The sequence below is a fragment of the Tigriopus californicus genome, chromosome 1, assembly GCF_007210705.1.
Source record: "Tigriopus californicus strain San Diego chromosome 1, Tcal_SD_v2.1, whole genome shotgun sequence".
Lineage (NCBI taxonomy): Eukaryota > Metazoa > Arthropoda > Copepoda > Harpacticoida > Harpacticidae > Tigriopus > Tigriopus californicus.
The window spans coordinates 15,154,319-15,179,940 of record NC_081440.1 but is presented as its reverse complement, the minus strand read 5'-3'; the positions used below and the strand labels follow the sequence as shown (position 1 = coordinate 15,179,940).

Below are 25,622 nucleotides of genomic sequence, written 5' to 3'. Positions count from 1 at the left end.
ATTCTGCAATAGTCAATGAATGTTCCGATTTCTATTCTCCAACTATTCTTCTAAAACTTAGTCACTCTTACCCTGAAGCGCATCATGTTCCACATTGTAATTGCTCTCAGAAAGCATATTCAAACGAAAAAACGAGCCTTGAGCCTGTTTTTCAGGTCGGAGTATTCCTCTTTGAACATATTTATCATCAAACTTAGGCATTATATAAGTTTTATATAAGCCTTGTTTTAGCGCATCATGATTTTTTTCTTATGCCCAAAAACACATTGTTCTTCATTTTCTTTAAAACATCTTGCCTTATTATTATATGCACATAAACTTTTAAAGCATACCGGGTCAAAGATCAAGCCAATATGATAATAAATCAAAGGTGTATTTTGAAGGTGTGATTTGAATCGTTTGTTGTGCTCCATTTCAATCTATCCAATTTCTATTTCACTCTGTTTTGTTGATATTGATGTCAGAGGTGAAAGTCAAATGTTGATCATTGGAATCGTATATCAAACAAGCCGATCTGAAACCAAGCAAGCCTTATCTATTTAATAATCGGACTCCCCTACTTCATACTAATACATGCTTTGTTTTTTTTCAAGGAGGCTGGGCCTACTTGATAGCAAGAAAAGCTAGCACGAATGCGTAATATTGCTGGCCACTAGATTCAAGTGGGTAATGTCGGATAACGGGTGTCCTTGTGATGGTGTTTCTCGTTTGACATGCCAAGATTTCTTGGGACAATTCCCCCTCAATTTCGCTAAGTCTTGACAACATCTGCATCACACTTGTTCCACATCTTGTTCGAGCATGTCAGAGACCGAGAATGCCCATCACAAGTCATACTTGAAACTCGATCACTTTTCCTTTTTTTCGAACCCTTCATCGTTATTGGAGATTCACTCGGGAAGCCGTTGCGTCACAGTTAAATGATGGGAAGATGTTATAGGAGGACGAGCAAATAGATGCCCAATTTCTACTAAATGATTAGTTTCTGTACTATTAAATCAATCGAGGTGGTTGATAAGAGGAGACTTTAGTACCCTAATTCTCAGTTAGCAAGGCTCTTGCAAGTCAAGATGGAGAGCAAAAGCTTGTCCGTGTGTCTATTGATTGTGGCTCTCCTCGGATCCTGCCATGGATCTTCATCCCAAATTTCTGAAATTGTCAAGGAGCATTTTGTGGCTTTTCAGCAAAGGGCAGCAGGAGAAAACCCGTTGAATTATCTGCCCAAGGATTTGGAGGAGTTCTTACCTTATGCTAAAACTTTGAACCGAGTTCGGCCTTTGGTATTGGACAAGGTATCTATTTACATAGATAACGTGTATTACCCAGGTGTAATGCTTTAATTTCAACCACACCCTGGATCCAATTGGCACCAATAGAGACAACAAGGATTGGTTTGCATAGCTTGCGAGTCTTTTGTCGACTCTGTCATCGACAATCTGAACTCGGGTACTCCGATTGAAGACATCATCACTGACATCTCCGACTATTGCATTGCCTTGGACATTGTCTCAGCAATCGAATGTAGAGGGATTGTTGAGATCTATGCTGTGAGTGTTTTATAGTATTATTCGGCCATGTTTTGTATCGGATTCGTGTTCATTTATAAATTTTCCAACTGCAGCCCGAGTTGCAATATATTGTCCAAAATAGCCAAACCAATGGCGCTCAATTTTGCGCTCTTCTCCTTGGAAGTGGTTGTGAAGCATCGGAGTCAGTCAATGCTTGGACCGTTCCAGTTCCAGATGGCAAACCTCCCGTGGAAACACCCACGGAACCGGAAGTAAGGAGGGTTGATTTACGCGGTCGAAGGAATCCTGGTGTAAATGTGAATAGAGACCCCATATGTAACCTTCTGGGACGCTTCATAAAACGGAGGTTTGAGAGACTTGTCTGAGCGCTTTTTTGGTCTAGAATTTGGGCTAGCTTTTGAGCGGAACAAATGAAATATTCGTCGACATACCCAAAACAGAGCTACCGGTAGTAAAAGCTAGACTGAGGACATCATCTAGGCCAGGCACATAGCTTTTATTTGAAGCGTTCAAGAACAGAGAGTTCATGATGGGACTCAAAGTGTAATTTTCATTCAGATGGTTGAAACGCTCAACGGAAACGGAAGAAATAAGTGCCAGTTACTAACTGCCATCAGAATCAGTTTAAGTATCTCGCAACCTCTGGATTTCAGGCTGGATCCCCAACAACCAGGGTTCTTCAGCTATCTGACTTCCACTTAGATTTGACTTATACTGTTGGCAATGCTGCTTCCGAATGCGGTCAGATCTTGTGTTGCACTGACGCGGTTGGTGAACCAACTTTATCTGAGAATGCCGCAGGATATTGGGGCGGTTACGCGTGTGACACCCCCATTTGGATGTTCCAAGACATGTTGGAACAAATCGCATCCACTCACCAGGTATGGCTAGCGCTTACTCAATACTGACACACTTGTAGAGGTCATTTTAACATGTTTGTTTAGGACATCGATTACATCATGATCACGGGGGATTACCCCGCCCATGACCTTTGGGCGCAAAGTCGAGAGCGAAATTTGGAGAGCGCCAAATCCATCACTGACTTGGTCAAACAAGTCTTTCCCGACACACCAATCTTTCCCAGTTTGGGAAACCACGAATCATTTCCTTGTAATAGGTAATATGATGTGAGGTAAAAATCAGTTAACGACACTCGGGGTCTAGATCGTCCCCTTACTCTCCAGCTTTCCACCAAGTACTTTGAATAACACGGAATTCAATCCCAGTTGGCTGTACAACGCCCTGAAAGATCTTTATTCGGATTGGTTGCCTCAAGAGGCTTTGGATACGTTCGTCAAGGATGGGTATTACACCACTGAGATCATGCCAGGACTACGGGCCATAGCCGTCAACTCAATGACTTGCTACAACTTAAACTTGTAAGACCGACCTTACTTTGACTCTCAAGCCTCCCAATTCATTCTCTATACTCGATATTTCTTATCAGTTGGCTGAATTATAACTGGGCCGATGCCAATGGCCAGCTGGCTTGGCTGGTTGAGGAACTGACCAAAGCTGAAATGAATGGCGAGAGAGTTCATATCCTGAGTCACATCCCTCCTGGTAAAGACGACTGTCTTGGCTCTTGGGGTAGAGAGTTCACGAAAATTGTCCTTTGTGGATAGGTAAGATCTGTGAATAGGTGTCAGGCAAGGAAAGTGGCTCCTAATGACCATAATAATTACTGAATAGGTTCGAGAACACCATCACCGCTCAGTTTTATGGGCACACTCATAACGATGAATATACAGTGTTCTACGATGTCGAAACCAACTCTCGAGCCACAAGTATTGGGTTTATTGCACCCAGTGTGACCCCTTGGCACGACTTAAATCCGCTTACAGGATCTACACTTTGGATGGTCCTTATCCTGGAGCGTCAATGGTAAGAACTGGAGTGGTTTTTTTGTGTCCATGAGCCGTTATTTGCAATTTCATTTCAGAGAGTTCTCGAGTCTGAAACTTACATGTACGACATGATTGAGGCTAATCTCCAAGGCAGCACGGTTCGTCCCAAGTATTTCAAACTCTATGATGCAAAGACCGACTTGGGATGAAGAATCTGTTTCCTGAGGAGTGGGATCAGCTGGCAAGGAGAATGGTAACCGATGACGAGTTGTATGGCAAATTCTTTAAGTGAGTCCATATTTAGTGCATCCTTTGAGTTTATATGGACGTTACACGAGTTTCTAAACCGAGTACATAAGCACTTAAACTGTTAACATAGAGAAAGTTAGTGTTGCCATTTTGAAATCATTCTTGACGTAACCTGACCTAACCTAACCTTTCGGTTGCAAGGGCCAGGGGGCGCCTAGGCCGCGGCGCAAGCCTGCGGCAGCTCGGTTGCAAGGGTCAGGGGGCGCCTAGGCCGCGGCGCAAGCCTGCGGCAGCTCGGTTGCAAGGGTCAGGGGGCGCCTGCCGCGGCGCAAGCCTGCGGCCGCTCAATTGGAAGGGCCACGGGGCGCTTAGGCAGTGCGGCAACAAAAATGGCAACACTAAGTCTTATGTACTCGTTTTAAAAACTCTGTGTAACGTTTACATTGAGTTTACAGTGTTGATCTGGTCCTTCCATACGTATGATTGCAGGTATTACACGCAAAGCACAAACTTGGACGATGCGGACAAATGGACGGTGATTTGCTCTTTGGTACGATCATCCAACTTGGATGAGAGAAATGCGAGGAGATTCTGGCCCTGCACCGACCCAAGGTTGACGAGTCATACTTTCAAATAGGCCGAGCGTTTATTGACGTGATTGCTTGATGCAAATATAAAATATTGACTTTGTAGAAAAACGGCTCTTAGAATTGCAATCATCCGGGAGTTTCTTTGAGGAGTGGAAAGACTAGTATTTTGTTGTTGGCGTGCAAATTTGCGCAATGCAAGTTCAAGCACACTCTTCTGGGAGAGAATCAGGCCCATAGGGAGACCAAAAAAACGTGTGCATGCATATTTGATCGCTAATTGGGATGGGAGAGGGGAGGAGGGGGACTGACTATCTTGGGAAAACTTCCATTTCTTCTCACAATTAGGAGCTGGTTAATTAGCTTTGCCTTTGCTTTGTTGCTCTGGGTAACACCGCTTTTGGCCGCAAGATGCATTCACACAACGATCTCGAATTTGTTTCCACGTTTGACGAGTTTCACGTGACCCGGATTAGGCTGAGAAGTTCCACCCGAGGTCCTCTTGAAAGTGAAGGGCACTGGATCGTTTCCAAAATTGGCCTCAATCTCCGTGGCCACATTAACATTTGGAGGCTTGCCAGTGGCATTTTGGACAACCAGGAACATTTTCGTGACAATCTCAATCACATGACCAGTCTGGAGGACGAAATCACCTTTCCGTTTGATGTTCTCACTGGACAGACAACCCGGAATATTGGCCTGCGACTTCAACTCCCGGGTCGGACTCGACTGTAAGAGTAGAAAGGTGTAGAAACTCGTACGTGTCCATTCGACAACAAAAAAAACAAACAAACAAACCAGAAATAACCCCAAAATCACACACCACAACTCTTTGTTTTGGTGGATACTCACTGCTCTGACATGAAAGACAACGATGTCGTCAAAATAAGGACTGAGAGAGAGTAGAAAGGTGTAGAAACTCGTACTTCGACAACCGACAAAACAAACAAACAAACCAGAAATAACCCCAAAATCACACACCGCAACTCTTTGTTTTGGTGGATACTCACTGCTCTGACATGAAAGACAACGATGTCGTCAAAATAAGGACTGAGAGAGAGCTTGAATATTTCGGCAGCCGGGATCCGATACTTGATTTGCATTGTCCGCTGATCCATAATCAACATCGAAGAAGTTGATATGACGAAGAGAATGGGCACAAACTGAAGGAAAGAAAGTCGACCGGTAAGAATAATGCACAGGTTTGGGGACAAGAAAAGCACATGGTTAGTAGTGTCTATGATTACCTTGCCACTGGAGCGAGTAATTTTGTTAATAATATCAGCAAACACCACATATTGATCGTTAGTCACCATGCTCATTTTCTTCCATTGAGGATTTTGTCGCAGTCGAACGTAGTCACCCAAGAATGGATTGTAAATGCTGGAATAAGATGGCAAGGCGTTCGTTCTATCTTTTTTTCAAACCACACATCAGAGGGGGAGTACAGCAATTAAGTTATCCATCAGCTTTCTCATGTGTCCCTCTTTCTTTTACAATGGATAATTTCCGATGTAAAATATGTTCCCTGAACGCCTGGGTTAGGGCGGATGCATTCATTGTACGTTGTTGTAATATATTTGCGTTGACAAGAGATTAAAAAGAGGGATTTAGATATAGTCGGGATGAATTCGCCAAAACACAAAGACGCTTTCTCAGGTTATCAACAAGCAGAGAAAATCACTCAAATTAGTTTGATATTATGATTTAGTCCCAGAAAGGGCTGGCCAGCTTCATTCCTTGCAGCTAAGGATCCTGCGATCGCACCCTCACAATGCATAAAAGATTTTTTGTTTCGTAACGTTCTATGTTTTTGCATTCAATCACTGAAAGGGCCGACCCTATTAAGGTGGTTTTTTTTCGTGGCAAAATCTTTACTCCAACCATTGTGTGAGGTGTTGCTAAGGTGGATGTTTAGAATGTTAGGTCACACCCTCTGCACGACAACTCTCATTGGTTGGTTTGTATTTCACCTTTCCGTTGGATCTGTTCATTTTGTTCACCATGTCGGCATAAACAAGATGCTTGTCACGTTTGCTCAAATGATTGTTCTTGAGCGTTTCTCGGTAGGCTGGGTTGCGTCTTAAATTTATGTAATCGCCCAAAAAAGGCTGGGGAACACTGGGAAACCAAGAACAACGAGACATGAGATTCAGTAGCCGAGGGACTAATTTCGAAATGTCTAGAGATGGGGATCATATTTACCTCCTGGGATAGGATGCTTTCCGGTCCTTGAAAATGATGCTGGCAGTGACTTTCTCTCGCATTCGGTTCCGCGCCACTTGGTCGTACCGAAACCGATATCGATGGCACTAAAATTGAGCCAGAGCAAAAATCAAATACAAGACCCCACTCACATCCCCAAGCAGGCACGAAACAAGGGGACGGGTGGATGGATGGATGGATGGATGGATGGATAAAGAAGGGCCAAAGTCACTGAATTAGATTCAGGGCGTAAGATGTCGAGTGCACATTGCACGTCTTGGAAGGTTTCTCGTTGCCTCTCTCTCGAGGCTAGCTGGATGGATGGAGTGATGGATGATGCCATGTTATTGCTTACGGAGGCATTTCCGAGATGAACGGGGCGAAAGTTTTATAACTCAAGTCATTGTTATGGGTATAGTCGCATTTGATTTGCTTCGTTTTTGGGGCCGTGGCCTTGACAACCAATTCATTAGGGCCATGATGCGTTTAGCATTTAGCAGTCTAGCTTGGGCTCAGACCAGGTTTTCAAGGCCGCGAAGACAGGACGACTGAATGACTTCGGATTGGCTCATTTCCATACATCATTGGCTTTGGCCTGGTGACCAAATTAATTCACATGACATAATTACCCTCCATTTGTGGAAGAGTCTTCGTAGCAAGATGTTCGTCTCCCTCGTGTATCTGGGGCCGGAGGGCCAATCTTTGGAGAGAGGAGATTCCGAAGGCAGACATTGAGAAAGTCGGAGAAGGAACTTCTGGCGCTGAAAAACACAGAAGTTACGAAATAGAAGGGAAAGAGAACTAACTGCGAAATGAACAATTCCGTGAACGAGAGAAGGAGGAGAAGGAAGAAAAGTAAAGTGCCTCAAGGTTCCTTTAACTACAATTCTCTGGGCACCATGTTGGATTTGCTTGCTTACTGACTGACTGGCTGGCTAGCTAGCTAGCTCGCTGACTCGCATGCTGGCTGGCTTACTCGCTTGCTAAAGAGAGGAGTCGTTTTGCGTCTTTTACATTGAGACAAATTTGAATGGGTCCATCGTAGGGCTCACTACTCTATGTGAGTCCACCGTGTGTGCAAGGGTTCCACAGAGGAAAGGAGGTGGAATTTCATTCTGGACATGGGATCAATGGGACAAGTAAGCGCACTTTTACATGCATGGCTAACTCTTTGCACCATTGGTGAAGATTTTATTTTCTTCCAGGGCCTTAGAGACCAACTGAGAGGAAAGGAAAGAAAGAGAGATAGGGAAAAAGAGAGAAAGACAGAGAGACAGAGAGACAGAGAGAGGGGAAGAGCAAGGCTTGAACTAAGAAAAGTTCATGCTCGTGAACAAGGTTTTTTGTTCCTTCTGGCTTTCGTTCTTTGGTTCGTTCGTCTTGCCTCTCCCAATCTACGTGGGCTTTGGGCCCATCTGTGGCAGTACAGAGAGAAAGACAGAGAGACAGAGAGACAGAGAGAGGGGAAGAGCAAGGCTTGAACTAAGAAAAGTTCATGCTCGTGAACAAGGTTTTTTGTTCTTTCTGGCTTTCGTTCTTTGGTTCGTTCGTCTTGCCTCTCCCAATCTACGTGGGCTTTGGGCCCATCTGTGGCAGTACAGAGAGACAGAGCGAGTCCAGGCCCAAAGACGCTCATTCAGAAAGTCAGGAAGACACTCCGCTTGGGGAGGGAGCTTCCCTCAGAAGAACCATTAGTATACATCATTGTCTGAAAGATGGCTTCTTCTCAGTTCATGGCCACGATCTTTGGTAACCTCCTTACCCAGCAATCGACGATCTCCCTCTTCTCCTGTCCTTACTTACTGTACGTACTTACTACTTACGTACTTACGTATATCACATCAAATTTGAAGTCATTGAATGAAAAAAAAAACCTGGCCAACAAGGTGGGCTTTGAGACTTACCAGAATGGATCTCAGGAAGTGCTGTAAGACAAGAGCGGCCCATTCCTCCTTCCGACGTTGTTTGAGTTCCACGATGTTTGCATGATCCTTCCAGCGTTTCCAGTACGTCGAGATAATCACTTGGGAATTCTTCAAACGATCCCATTTCTTTCTGTGAATATACCCTCGGTAGGTCTTCTGGATCATGGTGGCCAAATCATCGATCTTTTCCCGACGATACTCTTCCAACAACTCGGCCTGGTTGGCGAGAGAATGAAAAGATTAAAATGAGGAATCAAGGGAAGTACTAAGAATGTTGGCTTGGCAGAGCTCTACTGTATGTAGTCCGCTTCGTGGTGGCATTGTGCAAGCAAGCTCTTTCGAGGAAGACACGATAAATGAGCTTTTGGGTGTGTTTCTCCCGTTCCTTGGAAACTTCCCTCCACCAAGCTTCATCCACAGACTAGTAGGACCCATGCCTAGTCGTGTCTGACGTCTACCTGGTAAGTTTGAAAATCATGAAGTCTTCCCACCATATTCTCCGTCCATGCCCCTTCCTTTGGGTGCCCAACTGCTTTCTGTGTATATCGCCATTCTTCCCAGCCTTTTGTGTAACCTCAAGGCACATATACACAAAAAGGCCCCTGACATTGACAAATTACTCCTGAACTCATTTTCACATCAGGGAGAAAGGGGTCCCACCCAGTTGCTCTTCTCCTTTGTGTCGGACACCCTAGTGGCTCACCGCTAACAAGTTTGACTCTCCTCCTCCTCTTCCTCCTCCTTTTCCTCCTCCTACTCACTTCTCTCTTTTTCTCTCCCATGCACTCATTTTTGGGAACACGTTTTGGGTTGGGAATGGCCATGCAGACACCGAAGCTAGGTTTTCCCCTGAATACTAATTTGTAAAATGTGAATAGGCAGTACGTTAATACTGTGGTACGTATCACCTACGGCATGCAGATGACTCGAAAAGACTTCGGACCGCCTATTTCCTTCGAAAACGATTCATTCCTCATGGCAACATGTACCAACACGGCTCAATAATCCGCTGGCCTGGTAAGTCCCTTATTCCTAAGAATGCGATTGTAAGGTCCCCCAAAAACCATTCAGGACTTACCGTCTTATGTGTTCGAATGAAAATTTTGGTTCTGCCAAAGGCGTATTCATTGGCACTAATTGGTAGCTCTCTGAGAAGATATGTGACCCCTTCCACACTTGGACCTCTCCAGTGGGGCCAAGTGTGCTGCGATAGCATCTTGTAGCGGGCCAGGAATTGGCTGTATTCCAATCGGAATGCGAAACCTTGCTTTCGGAGTTGAACGGTGGCCAGAAGGCTGTAATAAAGAGGAACGCTGGTCATTATTATCTAAGGTCACCCAAGGTCGGGACGAGCTTAATCTGAATGTTTGACACTTATTATTTCCGCCTGAGTTCCAAGGGAGCTGATGGTTTTGAAAGTTTTAGATCTTTTGCTTTTTGGGTACTGGCGACGGAAGGTTGAGCTTTGTCCGCCAATCTCAGAATCGTCTGAATATTCCGATAGATACTAGCATGTCCGTTTTCAGTTGGGTTTGCCGTCTCCAAACTGAACCGGGGACCTCTCTCTGCGCTAACCACTACCTCACGTTTCCTTCCTTTTGAAATCGAGTCACGGTCTCTTGAGCAGGGATTGTGTTAGCCACTAATTACTGGTTACTTGCACCGAGCCCTTTCATGAGCCATAAGGCCCTTGGGTGAAACAGCATGCGACCTCCTTGATATTTAAAAAGAGCTCTTTCCAGTTCTGTTGGTCGAGGTTGAATGCCCTGGGTGCCATTACGAAATGTGTGCCCGGAATTGCATCCATGCCACTTCACATCAACTTGAGTTTCCCCAATCTCGAGCCCAAGTTTTGGATGCATGAACCGAGTCCTCTTTCATCTTCATTTCTAAAGCATCCTGCTTTGGTCGATCGGTTGGTTGGATGGAGGCAAGGGAGGAAGAAAACAGTAGAAAGAGGAAAAGGAGGAGGATCACGAGGACGAGGTCTGTGTGGGTGTGGGTGTGTGCGTGTGTGTGTGTGTATGTGCGTGTACACCAGTCTGGATGGGTTTACCAGTGGGTCGGAAAGTCGTTCTTTCGTCGTCTTGTTCCTTACCCGTGATTCCTCACTTGCTCCTTGACAAGTTCGTCGTCAAAATTCCTCGGCTGCTTCCGCTCATTGGGTTTGATGCATCTCACAAAATGTGGACTCTTCCCGCCCAAATTATTCACCAAGGCTCCAATGGAGATTTTGAATTGAGTCCCCGCAGTAGCTGGCCGCCGACGGGTTGTGCGTCGAGGATTGCCTGGAACACAAGAACCAACAAAGATGGAGGACGCTCACTTTTAAACACGCACTACTTTCCACTACTATGTAGATTGACAGCAGTGTTTGATAGTAGAATATCTAAGAGTTTTATATTAGTGAGTTTTATATTATTTTTAAGATATTTTTTTTTAACTTAAAAAAATCAAATTTGGTACTTATTGCTTGGCACAAGTGACTTCAAATTGAAGAAGCACAATATCAGATGACTTGATTGAAAGTAATTTAGTGGTATCCAACCAGACCCTTAATGAGGGACAAAATCCTGACAAATGGAATGATTGAGGTGAGCTACAAAGCCCAACAAATCTAACGCCCTCGTGTATAGTCGAATAGAAAAGAAGACAAATAGTCTCCGTCAGACAGTATTCTATGTTTTTCTCGGGATTTTTTGTTCTTTCCCATGCTCGAAGGTTGGGCTCCCGATATTTAGTCGCGAGTTTTATGCTCAAGACTTGAGAAGTGGATGTGCAAGGGAGACGGATGATTCTGAATAAATCAGTTTGAAAATTGAATAAGCAACAATCCAGGCGAACGGACTCCAAAGCAGACCAAAAGAGAAAGAGAAAGAGAGAGAGAGAGGGAAAGAAGGGGAATGAGTGCTTGAAGTACGGTGTGGAAAACCAAGTTCAGTCTCGTGCCTTCAGAAACACATTGGAACGCCAACATCGAGAAAATCCCTTCAAAATGGTTCATCAGTGTAAACGAAAGTTATGTCAAGCATTCGTTGTTCTTCCCTTTTCTCCTCCCTTGCCTTTTTGCCATTCCCTCTCTTTCCCTGTTGTTCTCCTTTTTCCATTGTGATGCCAACATTTAAAATGATAATGAAGTATCCACTCATAGCAAACAAGCAAAAGACGCATAAAGAGAAAGAAAAGTACTCTTTGTGATGAGCTGACCGATTCCTTCAATTGATTTAGAAAGCAACCAAGGCTAGACGAAACGTCGAAACACTGGTTTGAGTTGATCGTCGTAAACAGACCAGGTGGAAAAAGTTCGTCTAACTTTGGAGTAGTCCAGATAAAGCGGCTACTTCAGCTATTTTTGATTGCCTCTTCAGTCTTCACATGGAGAGAAACTTCGTTTTCAATGCCTCTGGCTCTCCCATTTCGATGGGTTACTTTTGTACTCTATCTCAGGGCTTCATGAAAACTAAAACACATAGTCGACCTCTGGGATGGAGTCGTTGCCCCCGTTGCAATTCAGAACACAAGCCACAACCAAGGTCGGTTTGTTTGGTCCAAGCCGTGTCCAGAATTTGTCCCTTTTTCTATCCTTCCCTTCCCTTCCCTTCCCTCCCTGGTGGTACACGAGTCTGTGCTCCCCTTCCAACCCGTTTAATATTCATGACATTCAGTTCTGATCTTGCCAAATTGGACCCAAGACCCAAGGAATCCGTGATTTCCTCTACGTCTGCCCAAAGGAATTGGCAGGGTCGTAGTGGGGCTTACCTTCGGGAAATAATACTTTCAAAATCGGATGATCACACGTAAACATGGCATGCGACAGATCTCGGTCCAAACCATCTTGATTTCGGCTCACAAAGTCCTCCGCCGAGTAGGCCACTGTGCCGGCAAAGTGATTAATCCTGAGAAGAGATCGATATCATGAGATGCCTACTTGATATTCAAAGGTCAGGACAAGGACAGCCAATGGTCTTACGTGAAGTCAACGTTGCTGTCCTCATCGGGGATCTGAATGATGGGAAACTTCCTCACGAGATCGCTTTGTTGGAGTCTGTCCATGAACACTTCTTTGGGCGTGGGGGAATCTCCGTCCGTCGAAATGCTCAGGTCCAAAGCGGCTAGATTGGCGGTTCGCTTCAAGGTCACCTCGTCCAGAAGGGATATGAGACCGGAGTGGCTTTGAGCGATGAGCTGACATATCACAGAATTATCTTGGAACCCCACATTTCTCCACTCGATGCCTTCTTCCCTGTACTCTTCCTGTTCAGCCCGCAGAGTGAGGTCCAGGATCATTTGGTGGAGCCGTTCGTTCACAAAGTTTATCACAAGTTGCTCGAATCCGTTGTGTTCGAGCGATTCGAAACCGTAGAGGTCTAAGACGCCCATCGTGCGATGCTTTCGAGGGGTTTTCACACGGATCGTCTCGTTGACGCGGTTCACAATCCATGTGAATAAACGACCATACAAGGCTCGGCAAAGGGAATCGCGGGCAAAGCCCGCTTCTTTGGCACTCAGATCAGTTATGAGGTACTCATTGCGTGACTCAATGGAGCGGGTCACCAAGGCACTATGAATGGTTCCGTAATCGCCCTGGAGTACCTCGCAAGTCTCGTAGAGCTCTGAAAATGGATATTCACCAAAGCAGTGAGTAATAATGGTCCCTTCCGTTTGGGCGCTCACTCTATTGAAATTACCGTAATCGTTGCTGATGCCGCAGCCCTCTGTTCCATCCATATTGGTGGTGGGAACAAAGTGAAGGTTGCCCAGTTTCAGAATGCTCGCCACGACCCTCAGGACCAATACGATCTCTTCAGGGGTCATACCGACATCTTCCATGGCTCGCTGAAGTAGAAAAATAGAAGAAAAAAAATCGTACATGAGGCCAAAGTCAAGTCGGGTTTGAATGGACATTATTTGCATCGCCACTCCCTTGGTTTGCATTTCAATGGGGCCAAAAGTACGGCCCCATACATGCCCGAAGTACATACATGCCCTTTAATGCTTATTGTGGTTATTGCTTGTAGTGGCATGGTCCATGTTCCATTTTTGAAGGAGAAAAGGAAACGTTTGGCGTTGTAAGAGAATGCTAACCAGCAAGTAAATGAACTGTAAATGAAATGGAAGTGGAACGTGCCAAAAAGGCGCTCGTTGAGTTTTCTGTAATTGCGTGGCAAAATATGAGTCTTGTAACGAGTCTTCAAGCGTGGAAACCAATGCATATGGGCGCTAGCTATTTCTGAAAAGCTACTTTCTGGTCAACTTCTCAAACGCATCCGCAAAGAGCCTGCTGTACGGTCAACTTCTCAAACGCATCCGCAAAGAGCAAGTGAGACGACTACCGAGAACTTGAGACCATTTGTTGGAGATGCCGTGCCACTTTCGGTGATCAGAATTTTGGCAAAGCCTTTTGATAAATGCCCTCTTTTGCCCACGGACAACTTGATTCATCGGTGCCGAAGGGCTGACAATGACATTGAGAAAGTCAATGGTAGAGGGTAAAAAATAGCACTGGAAACCTCTCCTGGGAAGAGCACAGCTTGAGTCAGTCGAATATGATCCCGGTGTTCTTTCGTACGTACTTTGGTGATGAGGAAATCTTTTCTGTCATCGATCACGGAAATATTTCCTCCACTGGCAGGTTCGGTTATCGCTCTTGGACCTGAATTCAGATGTAGAATACGGTAACTGTCCAAGTTCCGATGTAAGCGAAGCTCCTCTGAAAATGTGGTTTGAAATTATTTCTTAAACCACTCAAGACAAAAATGGTCTTTTGGGAGGGGCTTGATGGAGACGCCGTCTACGAGCCCCTTGGGGTCGAAAGACAACACAAAATGTTTTACTACATTCTCCCGACGGCTCGATTACATTTGCAAATGAAAAGCAATGTTCCCGAATACTTACTTAAAAGCGGCACATCTGCCCCCAAAAGAGTTTGGTACAAGATATGGAAATTTCTCCCTTCACTCGGCGATGATCCCACCACTCGAGACTGAAAGAATTGGGTTAATGCCATTCAAAATAGATACAGCTGGTCAAGCGCAAGATTGTCAGCCGGTCAACTAGTCTTTCCTGGACGAAATTTCTATTCACCCCAAAACGTGTGGATATAACCATACACGACATTTCTTAGGGGGAAGCGTAATGATACACATAGAAAAAGTCACTGATCTAACTTCCTGTATAGCAACTTTCGCCTTACGTCGTGAATTGGACTTATTGGACCAGAATTTATTTTTGGTAATCCTCCTGTTTTTTTATTTGCCGTTCTCTTGCTTTGAGTTTTTTTCCTTAAATTCATGAACCGGGTGGCCGTGTTCTCATGTCCGATTTTTGACGAACATTTATCTGTTTTGTGCACGGAATTTATCCGAATCAAAGAAAAGGAGATTTAGAATATCTAATATTGCTAATAGTTAAAGAGAGCTCAGAAATCGAATTCGATATTCTCGATGTGTTGTACGTTCCTCCTTCACAAACATGATATTGTCTTTGAGTTTCTATGCTACCCTATACTGTTCCTCAGGTAAGCACTCTGCAATATAGGTATGCGGCTGGAACAGAAGGACCGTCGATGACTTACCTTTTCGAGCAAATCTGCAATTGAAAGACATGATCATCACTTTAGTCCAATCTAGCAGTTTTGTTGATAAGACAGCACGAGATACTCACAAGTTGTGACGAGACCTCCCATGGGATCACCCTTGAAGTCAAACGAGATTTCCGTGTACTTTCCCTACAACAAAAGAAGGAAACAATTTGGAACGTGGAAGAAGAAGAGGAAGAATCATGGTTCCTCAATCCTTGGGGCATCATTTTCTCAGAACAGATTCCTTTCTACGGGCGTCATTAAGTCATTGCATGAGTGATGATTCGTCCGAAAACACAAAGAGCACTAGCTCGACAACGCCAACAACAACAGCAACGGCAAAAAGCTACCCACAATCACATTGGCTTCATCAAGAAGAACATGTTGTCAATCAAGGATATTCATGTTGGGCGTGGTCAACGCTTGTTTTGAGACATTGGCCAACTACCACACACCTCTGCTTTCGGACTTTCCTTTCAGGTGGAAAACAATTAAAAGCGGGAATGGGTTGGAGTAGTGAAGGAGGAGTGAAGCTGTGGGAGTAACGAAAGAGTTGTGGAAGGGAGGGGGGGCACTGGGCTGCTATCATTTTCTATTGTATAGTACGACTACAAGGATGAGTCTTGCAGTTCAGTATATAGGCTAGTATGTATGGTCGTTCTTTAGTCCGGCCCTCTCTTTTTCTTGGCCTCCTTCTTTCGTTCCCCTCGTCTTTCCCTTCTAGATAACTCATACAGATGATGATGATGATGATGTTGTTGTTGTTCAAGGTCGCTTCCAGATAACAAAGGCCGTTGTGTCTACTTGCGACGCTCTCAAGGCCGTCCTTGGTGGCCTTTAGGACTTAAATCATGAGAACAGGAGGGCAGCAGACTGAAGGGGCACAAACGATGGATTGGGTGTGCGAGTTTTTTTCAAGTTTTACATTTTACACCGTTTTTCACTCTTTCCTTCAAAAGAGGGCGATTCCCAAAACCAGGCTTGTCTGGCCCATTCTTAACCTGATTCATTGTCCTTAGATTCACACTGAGAAAAAATATGTATTTATGTCCCACTTACGAATCGAGATGAGTTGTCATTGAGCTTGGTTTTGGCATTCCCAAAAGCTGGAATCAAACAAATCCAGAAACCATAACATTTAGTCAGATGAGTCCAACAAACGAACCTTTGTTTTCTCACCTTCCAAGACGGGATTGGATTGAAGGATTTGATATTTCAACGAATGACATTCCGCCTCATGAGAGGTGACAGCTGCCAAATAATGGAGGGTCAATTTGGCCACCTCAGTTTTCCCGGCTCCCGAATTGCCCGAAATCACGATGCATTGATCACAGTTGATGTCGCGGAGTTGACGCCACGCGCGATCCGTCACAGCATATCTGCGATACCAGGTGAAATCGCCAGGGTTAGTTATTGTTAGGACAGGCTTAGGATGAGGTTCGTTCGTAGCACTTACATATGAGGTGGAAGCTCGAAGAGGCAATGGCATCGATAGACATCAATGACATCTGGAGTGTACAAATGGATCTTCTTGAAAGGGTTTATGGAAACGAGGGTAGAACCGATGTTGGTCTAGAAGGAAACAATCCGAGAATAAATACATACATGGATAGAAAGAGGCTTTATTTGTGCGTCTAGCCATGAACCACTGGAGTATGGACGGGGACGCTTGGGCCGAGCATTGGCATTTCGAAATCGAGTACCCGCATTTAATTTGTCTTCGTATGAGATTGGTCCCGGGTCGCTACAACAGCATTTTTCAATTTTTATCTCAATCGAACGACTGGATCAAAAGTTATGCCCTTTCCAAGCTCAATACATGGCTTTTCCCAGTGGACGAGTAGCTGCTCTCTTGTGGTTATTGATTACCAGAGAATTGAGGGCTAACCCATTTATTCTGAACCTTTTTTATGCGCTGCCCTTTGAGAGGGCATAACTTTTGATCCAGTCGTACAATTGAGCTGAAATTTGGAACAAGTCATTGCAGTGATATGAGGCCAGTCTCATTTGAAGACGAATGTCATGGATTCACTGGCTTCCAAAATGTTAATTCTAGACCCTAGCATCCCCGTCCATATTCCAGTGGGTCCTGGTCTCGCCTTGGAGCACTTCATTCCGGAAAGGGCCATCGTGAGAACAGTAGCTGTGAGCATGTTTTCAAGATTATGGTCTTAGTTTGAGAGTTGGGCGAGGCTTGTGCTCCAACAGACATCTTGCGTTGTTTGTCTTTGATGGGAAAAGTTGAGGTGGAAATTGGATTTTTTTCTCTTTTCAAAGCAATATATAGTCAAATGCTCTCCAAGACTATTTGGAAACTTCCTGCATCATTTTCCTTCTCCTTCTTCCCCTTTCTCTCTTTCTCCCTCTCTCAGTTCCTGAGTTTCTCTTTCCGACCCTCTTTTTTGGTTGTGTCTCCTTCCCTTCATGTTTTTCCTCGTCGTTGGGCTGACCTATTTACTCAACTCAGACGAGAAGATCTGTAGCTCGGTGCTTGACAAATCTTCAATTGTGCCTCTTGTTTCAAGGCGAACTTCTAAAATGGTCCACAGAGCCCACTGGGATTGAAGGCCCCTCTCCTTGATCGTCGTGGTCGCGGGTTGGTCGTCCACCTTCCCAAGAAGGACCCGACCGACGATGGACTCAAGTTTAGGTCCATCCAAAGTTTGGGATTCGTCTCCTTACTAAAGGTGGTTTACTGGCTCTCGCCCCCTCACCCTGTCGCTCTTTCTCCCTTTTTCCCTTTCTTTCTACCATATCTCTCTTTCTTTCTCTCCGTCTCTTTCCGTCGTAGTAAAGAACCAAAGAAGCATGAAGGTCGTTCTTGGAGATGCAATCGTTATCAGACTAAGGACCCACAGTTGATTACTCACCAAAACCAACCGAGCAGAGACGTAATGCACACATGTGTAAATGAACGAAGAAGGGGAAGAAGCCTCATTCAACTTGTTACTTGAATGGTCCAATTGACATTTGTTTTAGATTGGACCTCTTTAGGCCGTGGGTTCAGCTGTTCAAGACAGTGCCTCAAAATTGAGTATTTGCGAATGTAGTGAACATATTGAGGGAGTTTCATCAGCGATGAAGAGCCACGTGTCAGGGTATATAATTTTGATGCCTTTTTAAAGGAATATGTCAAAATAGTGATCCAAAAGACAAAAAATCTAAGGTAAACCTTCCGGGCCCAGACTTGTTTATTTAAATCAAGAAGTTGTTGTTCATTCTTGAAGTTATCTAGGGCGTTAAAAAAGCATTTCATATAGAAATAAGCAGACTCGAGGATAAGGATCCTACAGCATTGGATCTTACTCGCAAAGGGAAAAAAAGATTAAATAATGATACAAGCTGAACGAGAAGAGGCCTTAAAGTAAGTTTAAACGAAAATAAATCAAATGAACTGCACAAAGCAAAATGAAACTTACCGCAATGTTTGCCGATAAAAATTTACATGATCGGTAAACTTGAGGCTCGTAGATTTTAGTTCAGCTGATAGATCAATTTGAAAACGTACGAGTACTAACAACCTCTTTGCTTAAGACTTGGTCTTGAAACCCCTTGTTCCAATTCTTACATCACCTTCGTCACCATATCGATCAGAGAGCGATAAGCTCGGTTCAAAAGCAACTTAGGAATATTGCTTACAACCGTTTACCAACTGTCCAACCATGACTATAATAAACATCCAAGGTTCATTCTAGCGTATCAAAACCTTCGGACAGGTCAGGAGAAGGACGGTTAAAGCCATCTGCTCGGCCGGTTGATCATTCTCATCATTCTATAAAACCGGGCAGCTTTTGTTTCCTCCGTTACACCACGGACTTCTAGAGATATGGACTGCAAACGGAAGCAAAAATATCCTATCTCCTAAACCGCTCATCTTATTCCAAATAAACACTTCATACGACCACAAGTTCTTGTTGAATAGATGGACTCAGCCAAGTTTGAGCCTAAAACTATGCTTAGGGAACTCAGGAGACATGTTCAAAGTTATGTAGTAAACACTACATAAAATTTGAATTTTCGGCCTGCTCTTGGTCAGCTACATAAGCTTTTGACAACATAACTTTGAAATGATCGACTTCGCATGTAAATGATATAAAATTGACCTACCATTAATTGAATAGATCTACGTTTCTTATTTCATAACTTTAATTCGAAAAGTGGCTCAGAGTGGCTATGACCAAGAGCAGGCCGATCTGCCGGGAAGCTCGTTCGTAGTCCATATTTCTAGAAGTCCGTGGTTACACTAAAGAATATTTACCCTAGGGCCTAATTTACCCTACACTAGAAAATAGTTTACGTTCGGCACCTCAGATCGCGCTTTCTTCACCCTTGTGACCTAAATATGCACAAAAATCGGGTTTATAGGGTCTAATGTTCCATACTCAATTCTACTGCGTTTTAATTACCTTTGGCAAAATGTTATTTATGATTAGAGACTCCGGTAACAAAATGAGCAATTTTTTTTTCTTTCGTGATTTTTTTTGAAACAGTTTGTAAACAATGTGGGGTGGGACTGTCCGATTTAAATGGGCTTCTGAGCCAATTTGACATTGGAAATAAGCTTTTCTTTTTCATTCCTCAAATCAAACCTGTCAATGAACCCAATACTCAAAAGATGCAATACGTTAGCATAAGAAAGTGTACATTAATGTGGATTTACCCTTTATTTTCAGAAAATTACACAATTTTTGAATGCAATAAACTCTTCCACTTTAAAATCTGTCTAAACAGAATTATTACTCCTTCAATATCCGTAAGAAAGCTGATTGAAAAGGGCAAAGGATAGAAATAGATTTAGGCATCTTTATCAAATTAGAATTTCACCTTCGATGAATCCTCGACTTTCGAACCCTGAGCAAAACCATGAGAAGGGACCAAACCATCAGAATCTGACAGGACAACACAAACCCCAAAGACATGCTCTGAATCAGCAGGGAAACAACCAGGTTCCATTCAACCCACATTTCTACATTACTACTTAGTAAAATAACGGCACCAGATGGGCGTGTCTGAGCAATCTTAATGCCGAGCATTAACTGACACAATTTGTCTGTCGTCTCAAAAACTTTCACTTGCATAAAACACATCCGATTATGCAAATTTCGGCTAAGAGACAGTATATCTTCGTAGCGGGTTAAGATGCTGACTAAAAAAGTTCATAATGGTTAAAAATCTGATTAAGTGTTTGCTCAAATGCAAGACTTCTAGTTGCGGTTTTCTCTTAAAAAAGTTTTTAATCAAGACAAAGGGAGCAATCCTTACAAAAAATGTTTAAAATATCTCGATATCTCTATTTCAAAGTTGAACCTTTGTCACTTCTTCAAGATGTGAAACCTGCTATCATTTATTCCAAGCATTATAAGCTGCATTAGCAAAACGTATTTTGAATATCTTAATTACCTTTTTATTTTTGGGATTCTACTGTCGAAGGGATGGACTTCGCCCGCCCATTATATCACACATTTTTAGTAATCTATAGGCTGTGTCATAGTCCGTATCAGTTGTGTTCTCCGTCAATGGGTGCGGGTGTCGTCTAAAAGTTTCATTTTACTCAACTTTTTCGTTTATTGACTAGATTTAAAATGCAATCTGACTTTTTTTGTGACCAAATTGAATGCAAAATGAAAATTTTGAAGTGCACTATTTGAAATTTTTCTATGTAAAACAATCCAATGTGTCCAACAAACAAAACCGCTCATTTGCCTTTCTCTCGCCCCTTTGCCAAAGCTTGGCTTGGTTCCTTGTCAACCAGACTGGATTCTCATAAAAAGGATCCCAAAGAGCATGCAGTCTTTCTTTGCAGGATGTCGTCGACCGATGCCGTTTGCCAACAAGGCATTCGAGTTTACCCATAAAACTTCTCTTCAAGGCCACCCAGGGTCAACACTAAGTTGCTTTTATCATTTCTACTCGATCACTCACTAAGTACAATGAAATACATTTGTACCGACCAAACTAATTTGGAAGGGTGACGGCGTTGTAACTTGTAACTTACGTAGATATGGTCCTTTCGGTAGCGGATCTGAAGATTGTTCACAAGGGCACTTTCACTTTCTTCCTCCATGAGAACACTGTCGGGATATCCGACCCTTAACGAGGCTGATTGATAGGATGAAAGGCAGGGTGCGGGCGGAGCGGCCGGTGGGGCTGGGGGTGTGCCCAAAATTCCGGACACGGACGTAGTTGATGAGGATTCCCGTGATGCACGTTCCTCTGAAAAGGCAATGTACGAGACTGTTTAGTCGAGGTTCATTCAACCAAGGCTTAGAGAGCTTAACTTAAAGACAAACAAAGTGGTTTGCAAATCCCCGTGGTGCCAGGTTGTGTTTGTTTGGCAACAAAAGCTTGTGCATGGATGCTCACCTTCAGGTGTCCCAGAATGGGAATGGGAGTGTCTTGCTTGTAAAGACATGGTCGACCCACCACCTCGATTGAGTCTGGAAGTGCTCCTATGAACACTCCACGAGGAACCAGTTTCCCTGGAGGATGATCTCAAGATGGACCTGTTCCCCAAATTGGTCGGTGGGGTCCGCTTTCTTGGTAAGGATCCTCCGCTGGTCCTTGCAGCTATTTGGGCCGTTGACCGTGTATTGTGGAACGGGGTGGTTGGAACACTGCACTCAGCACTACTAGCGGGAAGGCATCCAATGGGCGGGACCATTGGACTGGACAAGGGCATCACGTGTCTCATGGGTGCACTGTTGTATTGCTGGTACAAATCACAAGGTTTAACTGCACTGGTCGGTGGGTTATGAACATTGCGAGGAGTTCCCACTGATTGCATTGGTAGCTTCCCACTTGCACTGGAAGCTCCGGAGCCTTGGTATTCACTGCCAGAGGACATCCATGACTCACGGACACTATCTCTATTTGCAAACATGGCCATGAACGGCCCATTTCCATCGTTTGGGTGACGAGGGTCACCCTGCCGCGGAAATGCCACCGGCGGGCATGGATAAGACACATTTTGAACTTGAGCACTTTTTGCGTAGGCCTGCTTACCCGCAGGGTGGCTTGCGGCTTCGGATTTGCTACTGCCCAACTCATTCTCGTGGAAGGATACAGAGGACTCTGAAATGTTATCCGGAGAAGTTCCACGGCTTCCACCTACTCTAGAGGAAGAACCCCGGGAGCCAGTCCCTGGAGCAGCTGTCCTACGGTGGTGAACTATGACGATGGCCGTGTCAATGGTTCGGCCGGGGGACCTGGATTTGCTACGAGATTTGCTCCGGTTATGTCGACAGCAGGGTTCATTTTGTTGCTCAACAACAGTGGTCCTGTTTCGCTCACGTTTGTTTTTACGCCTCACTGTTCCTGCTGTGTTGAAAGTGGTCTCACTATCCTCTCCACTTCCCCATTGATCCAAAGAGGCCTCTTGGGCAAAAGTGAATGGGCTCGATTGGGATGGAAGATCTTTGGGGGTGGGTGGAAGTGGAGGAAGGGCTGGGAATGACGGCTCTCCGCCTTCCTCTTCGTCCTGGTTCTCGTCTTCATCTTCGTCCCCTTCCTCTTCATTATTGCTACTGCCAGAGATGAATGAGAGCCTCTCTTGGGCTACTTGATGGTCAAGTTCCTCTTGAGATATTTCAACACAATCGTCATGGGTCTCCCCACCAGACCCTCTTTTTGGAAGAGGAGGAAGGGGCCACTGTTCCACAGGTACCTTCTCATAGATATCTTGCACCTCGTCTGAATAATTGTGACTGTGCGAAGGATGTGGAGGATGAACTTGGGGTAATCTAGGAAATGGAGCATAGTTCGAATCATTCTGATGGTTTGTGTTTTCGTTTTCCGAACTATTTTGTTTAAAAGAAGAGTGACGCGAGGGATAATTAAATGAAGGCTGTCGGGATGGCTCGGTATCTGTTGAATACTGTTGCACAGGAGCTACGAAGGTGGCATACATTAGTGGATCTCCACATAATGAGTCATCCAAGGCATCGTTGCTGTTTGTCATGCCTGAGCATGAGGTGCAGGTGCCATCACCCATTGAATTGCTGCTACCATGGTCATTGGTAATGTGTGAATCTCTGTGCTCTACCGCCTCCTCGTCATCGCCTTCCTCTTCCACCTCCTCAAAGCTTTGCTCTGGCGCAGGTTGTCTGACATGTGGTCCATGGGATCGCAATACCCCGACCACTTTTCCCATGTCCACCAGCACAGAGTTGTGTTGTCCTCCATGACACAGAGGTGGATAGGACTCCAGGCCCAGTACCCCAATTTGGTTCCAGGGTTCTGGGGGTGGCGGTGGAGGTGGGACATGAGGAATGGTACCTGGGACAGGAGGAGGAGGAGGAATGTCGTGAGGCAGGTCTGAGTTCACAACTCCGCCATTCCCGGTTTGAAATTTACTCGCCGGGTGTCTCAAAGACTGAATGTTATTGCAATGGTGAGGACCAGCCTCAGAGCCATTGTTTTCACCCTTTTTCGTCTCTTGAATCTGGACCGCTCTGACCGCGGCCCGTCGCCATTTGGGATTCGAGAGTTGATGTGCCTGATTCTGATCCCCCATCTGATCAGCTGTTGTCAGCCCCTTCCTCCAAGGCAATGCTTGAAGGCATGAGGACACTATTATTGGTACTGGTTGACCAGGGATCGGGGCATTGGCAGGGACTGATTTGGGCGATACTGAACCGTCCCTGGGACAGGTCAAGCCATTGGGCCGGGCTGGAGTGAGATTAAGAACTTGACGACAAACTGGTGGGGTACGTCTGGGGGAGGAGAACCCATCACTCGACCTGATATCTGAAGTTTGATTTCTCTCTAGCTCACTGAAATCGTCTTCTCGTGCTCTTGGAACTGCTTGGATCACGGTATCTTTCCTGATCAAGAGCTTGGCCCTTGGATAGGAGTTGGCATTCGTCCCATGAGGTTGCTTAGCACAAAGTTTGAGGTCGTCCTCGGGCACCAAATGCCCTAAGTCTTCATAATAGCTTCCACTACATTCACTTTTATCATCACCGCACTCAGCATCATGATGAACCTCGGCCTCAGCATTGCTTACGTCTCCAAGAGTCTCATCATTATCTTTGCTTCCATGAGAACTCACATCTAGTTGTTGTTGTTGTTGGTGGTGGTGGTGATGTTGTTGTTGTTGATGCCCATCACCTTCTGGTTGGTCGTCTTGATGAAGCTGCTTCTGTTTGAAGTGCTCCTGCTGCTTGTGATGGTTCTCGCCGCCTTGTTCTTCACTCAAGGAAGTGTGTTGTTGCTCACCATCACTCGTTGTGTCTGTCTTGGACACCCTCTTGGTTCGAACTAATTTCTTCTTTCTCTTCGACCCGCCGCCCGGTGCCATTCCAAACAGAAACGGAGAGGGGGATCCCCTTATTCTATTCTACGCGGCTCTCTCTCTTCCCTCTCCTCCTCCTCCTTCTCCTCTTCCTTCCACCACCACTTCTTGTTCTTCTCTTTGGCTTCGTCCTCCGCTTCGTCTTTCTTGGGGCCCTCTTATTCCCTATACTCTCGTGTAGGATATGTGGCTTGTCTTCTTCCTCAATATTACAGTGCCTTCTTCTCTATCAAAGCCAGTCAGTCCACGAAGAAGAAGCGGCCTCAGAACAATTTCATCATTGCCTCCAGGGCCGATGTCTTTGGGAAGATGAGTGTTCCACTGCTTCCGTTTGTTCCCAGTTTGGGCGTCGCCCACACTCAACGTGGTTGCACGGCAGAATAAGAAGAAGAAGAAAAAATGACGATGGTGCTGGTGCTGGTAGTAGTAGTAGTAGTAGTGTTGGTGTTGGATGTAACCGCCGGCGTCTCTTCCCGTCCCTATTCCAGTCGTTGCAATAGAAGTCGTTGTTCCACTCGATGGTGGTGCTCTTTTACTTTTGGGACGGCAAGAGATAGTCGATCGTGTGTAGGACTGATGATGTTGATGCGCTTTGGGTGGGAACGAAGGCTATGAGTCAAGGCTTTAACCCAAGTAAGAAGAAACGCGGGGGGAAAGGGCGGCGATGTTCGCGGATCATCCTGTGGAAAGCCGAGCAGAAATCCCAAATGGTTGAGAGTTGTTCGCTCATGTTTTTGAGAACAAGAAAAACTCGTCTGGCTAGTAGCAGTCGATCTATCAGAGGCTGGAAAAGCAGTGGAACTTTGTAGGCCGACCAAGACTCCTCTCTCGCTGAAAGCCAGCTTGTCCCAATCAAGGCGCTTGTGGGCCCGAACTTGGAACAAGGACAAGACGACGAGCACGGCGAGCACGACGAGGACGAAGGCCAAGGAGGCGAGGAAGCATCTGCTCTACAACTAGCAGTACTCTATGATACACACGCACCCGAGGTGGACCAAGAGAGGTCGAGTGCATGCAAGAAGCACTAAGACGACGCGTTCGTTCCCGAAGGCGAAGAAGCGTGGCTCGTTCATGTCATACATACGAACGTACGTACATGCGCTGGGTATGGACTTACACTCGTACATGTACTGTACTCGCACGGACGAAGAACTAGTCTTGTATATTTATCCTTCACCAATAAGAAGAAGCGATCATATGTTGGCTGCAAACAAAAGATTTACATTAGATCTTGATGGCGTTAGGGCTTTAATGAAAACCGGACATCTCAAAACCCGCCGGCTTCGGCCAATCGAGGGTTATATTATCGATTCCATGGTTGAATGGATGGAAGTCTTAAAGAAAAGGAAAGCTACGTTCATGCTCGTTTCTGGGATGCTTTTCACAGTGACTTGCACCTAAGCTGAGC

The 25,622-nt window shown here is 45.0% G+C and overlaps 2 protein-coding genes across 5 annotated transcripts; one reads left to right on the top strand and one right to left on the bottom strand.

Moving 5' to 3' along the window:
- The first annotated feature begins 1,024 nt into the window (after positions 1-1,024).
- Positions 1,025-4,291, top strand: LOC131889089 (sphingomyelin phosphodiesterase-like). The gene is given in 13 exon segments (XM_059238131.1): positions 1,025-1,292; positions 1,377-1,547; positions 1,622-1,780; positions 2,183-2,410; positions 2,474-2,646; positions 2,714-2,908; positions 2,977-3,171; positions 3,222-3,364; positions 3,367-3,413; positions 3,472-3,574; positions 3,577-3,664; positions 4,115-4,197; positions 4,200-4,291. Coding segments are annotated over 13 exon segments (1,899 nt in total). The 5' UTR covers positions 1,025-1,070.
- On the bottom strand, positions 4,253-25,090 carry LOC131878708 (uncharacterized). 4 transcript variants are annotated; one of them, XM_059224813.1, is made up of 20 exons: positions 21,286-25,086; positions 20,918-21,135; positions 16,379-16,494; positions 16,102-16,301; positions 15,982-16,028; positions 15,006-15,069; positions 14,917-14,930; positions 14,238-14,325; positions 13,916-14,052; positions 13,031-13,178; positions 12,313-12,955; positions 12,102-12,238; positions 10,441-10,630; positions 9,421-9,637; positions 8,322-8,558; positions 7,047-7,178; positions 6,418-6,524; positions 6,186-6,333; positions 5,223-5,375; positions 4,253-4,941 (listed from the first exon to the last, which is right to left on the bottom strand). In XM_059224813.1, exons 1-20 carry the CDS (start codon positions 24,218-24,220, stop codon positions 4,630-4,632), a joined length of 6,243 nt encoding a protein of 2,080 aa, XP_059080796.1. In that variant the 5' UTR covers positions 24,221-25,086; the 3' UTR covers positions 4,253-4,629. The 4 variants fall into 4 exon arrangements, with proteins under 4 accessions (XP_059080796.1, XP_059080803.1, XP_059080808.1 ...); XM_059224820.1 differs by lacking the exon at positions 6,186-6,333 and adding an exon at positions 5,460-5,595; XM_059224825.1 differs by lacking the exon at positions 7,047-7,178 and having other exon boundaries at positions 21,286-25,090.
- Positions 25,091-25,622: the final 532 nt, after the last annotated feature.

Excerpts from the sequence above, each read along its gene's own strand:
- LOC131878708 (XM_059224813.1), bottom strand. The coding sequence starts at position 24,220 with ATGGCACCGGGCGGCGGGTCGAAGAGAAAGAAGAAATTAGTTCGAACC. Across the intron at positions 16,495-20,917 it reads ACCGAAAGGACCATATCTAC|ACCAACATCGGTTCTACCCT; the intron begins GTAAGTTACAAG and ends GTTTCCTTCTAG. Across the intron at positions 6,525-7,046 it reads GACTCTTCCACAAATGGAGG|TGCCATCGATATCGGTTTCG; the intron begins GTAATTATGTCA and ends GCTCAATTTTAG.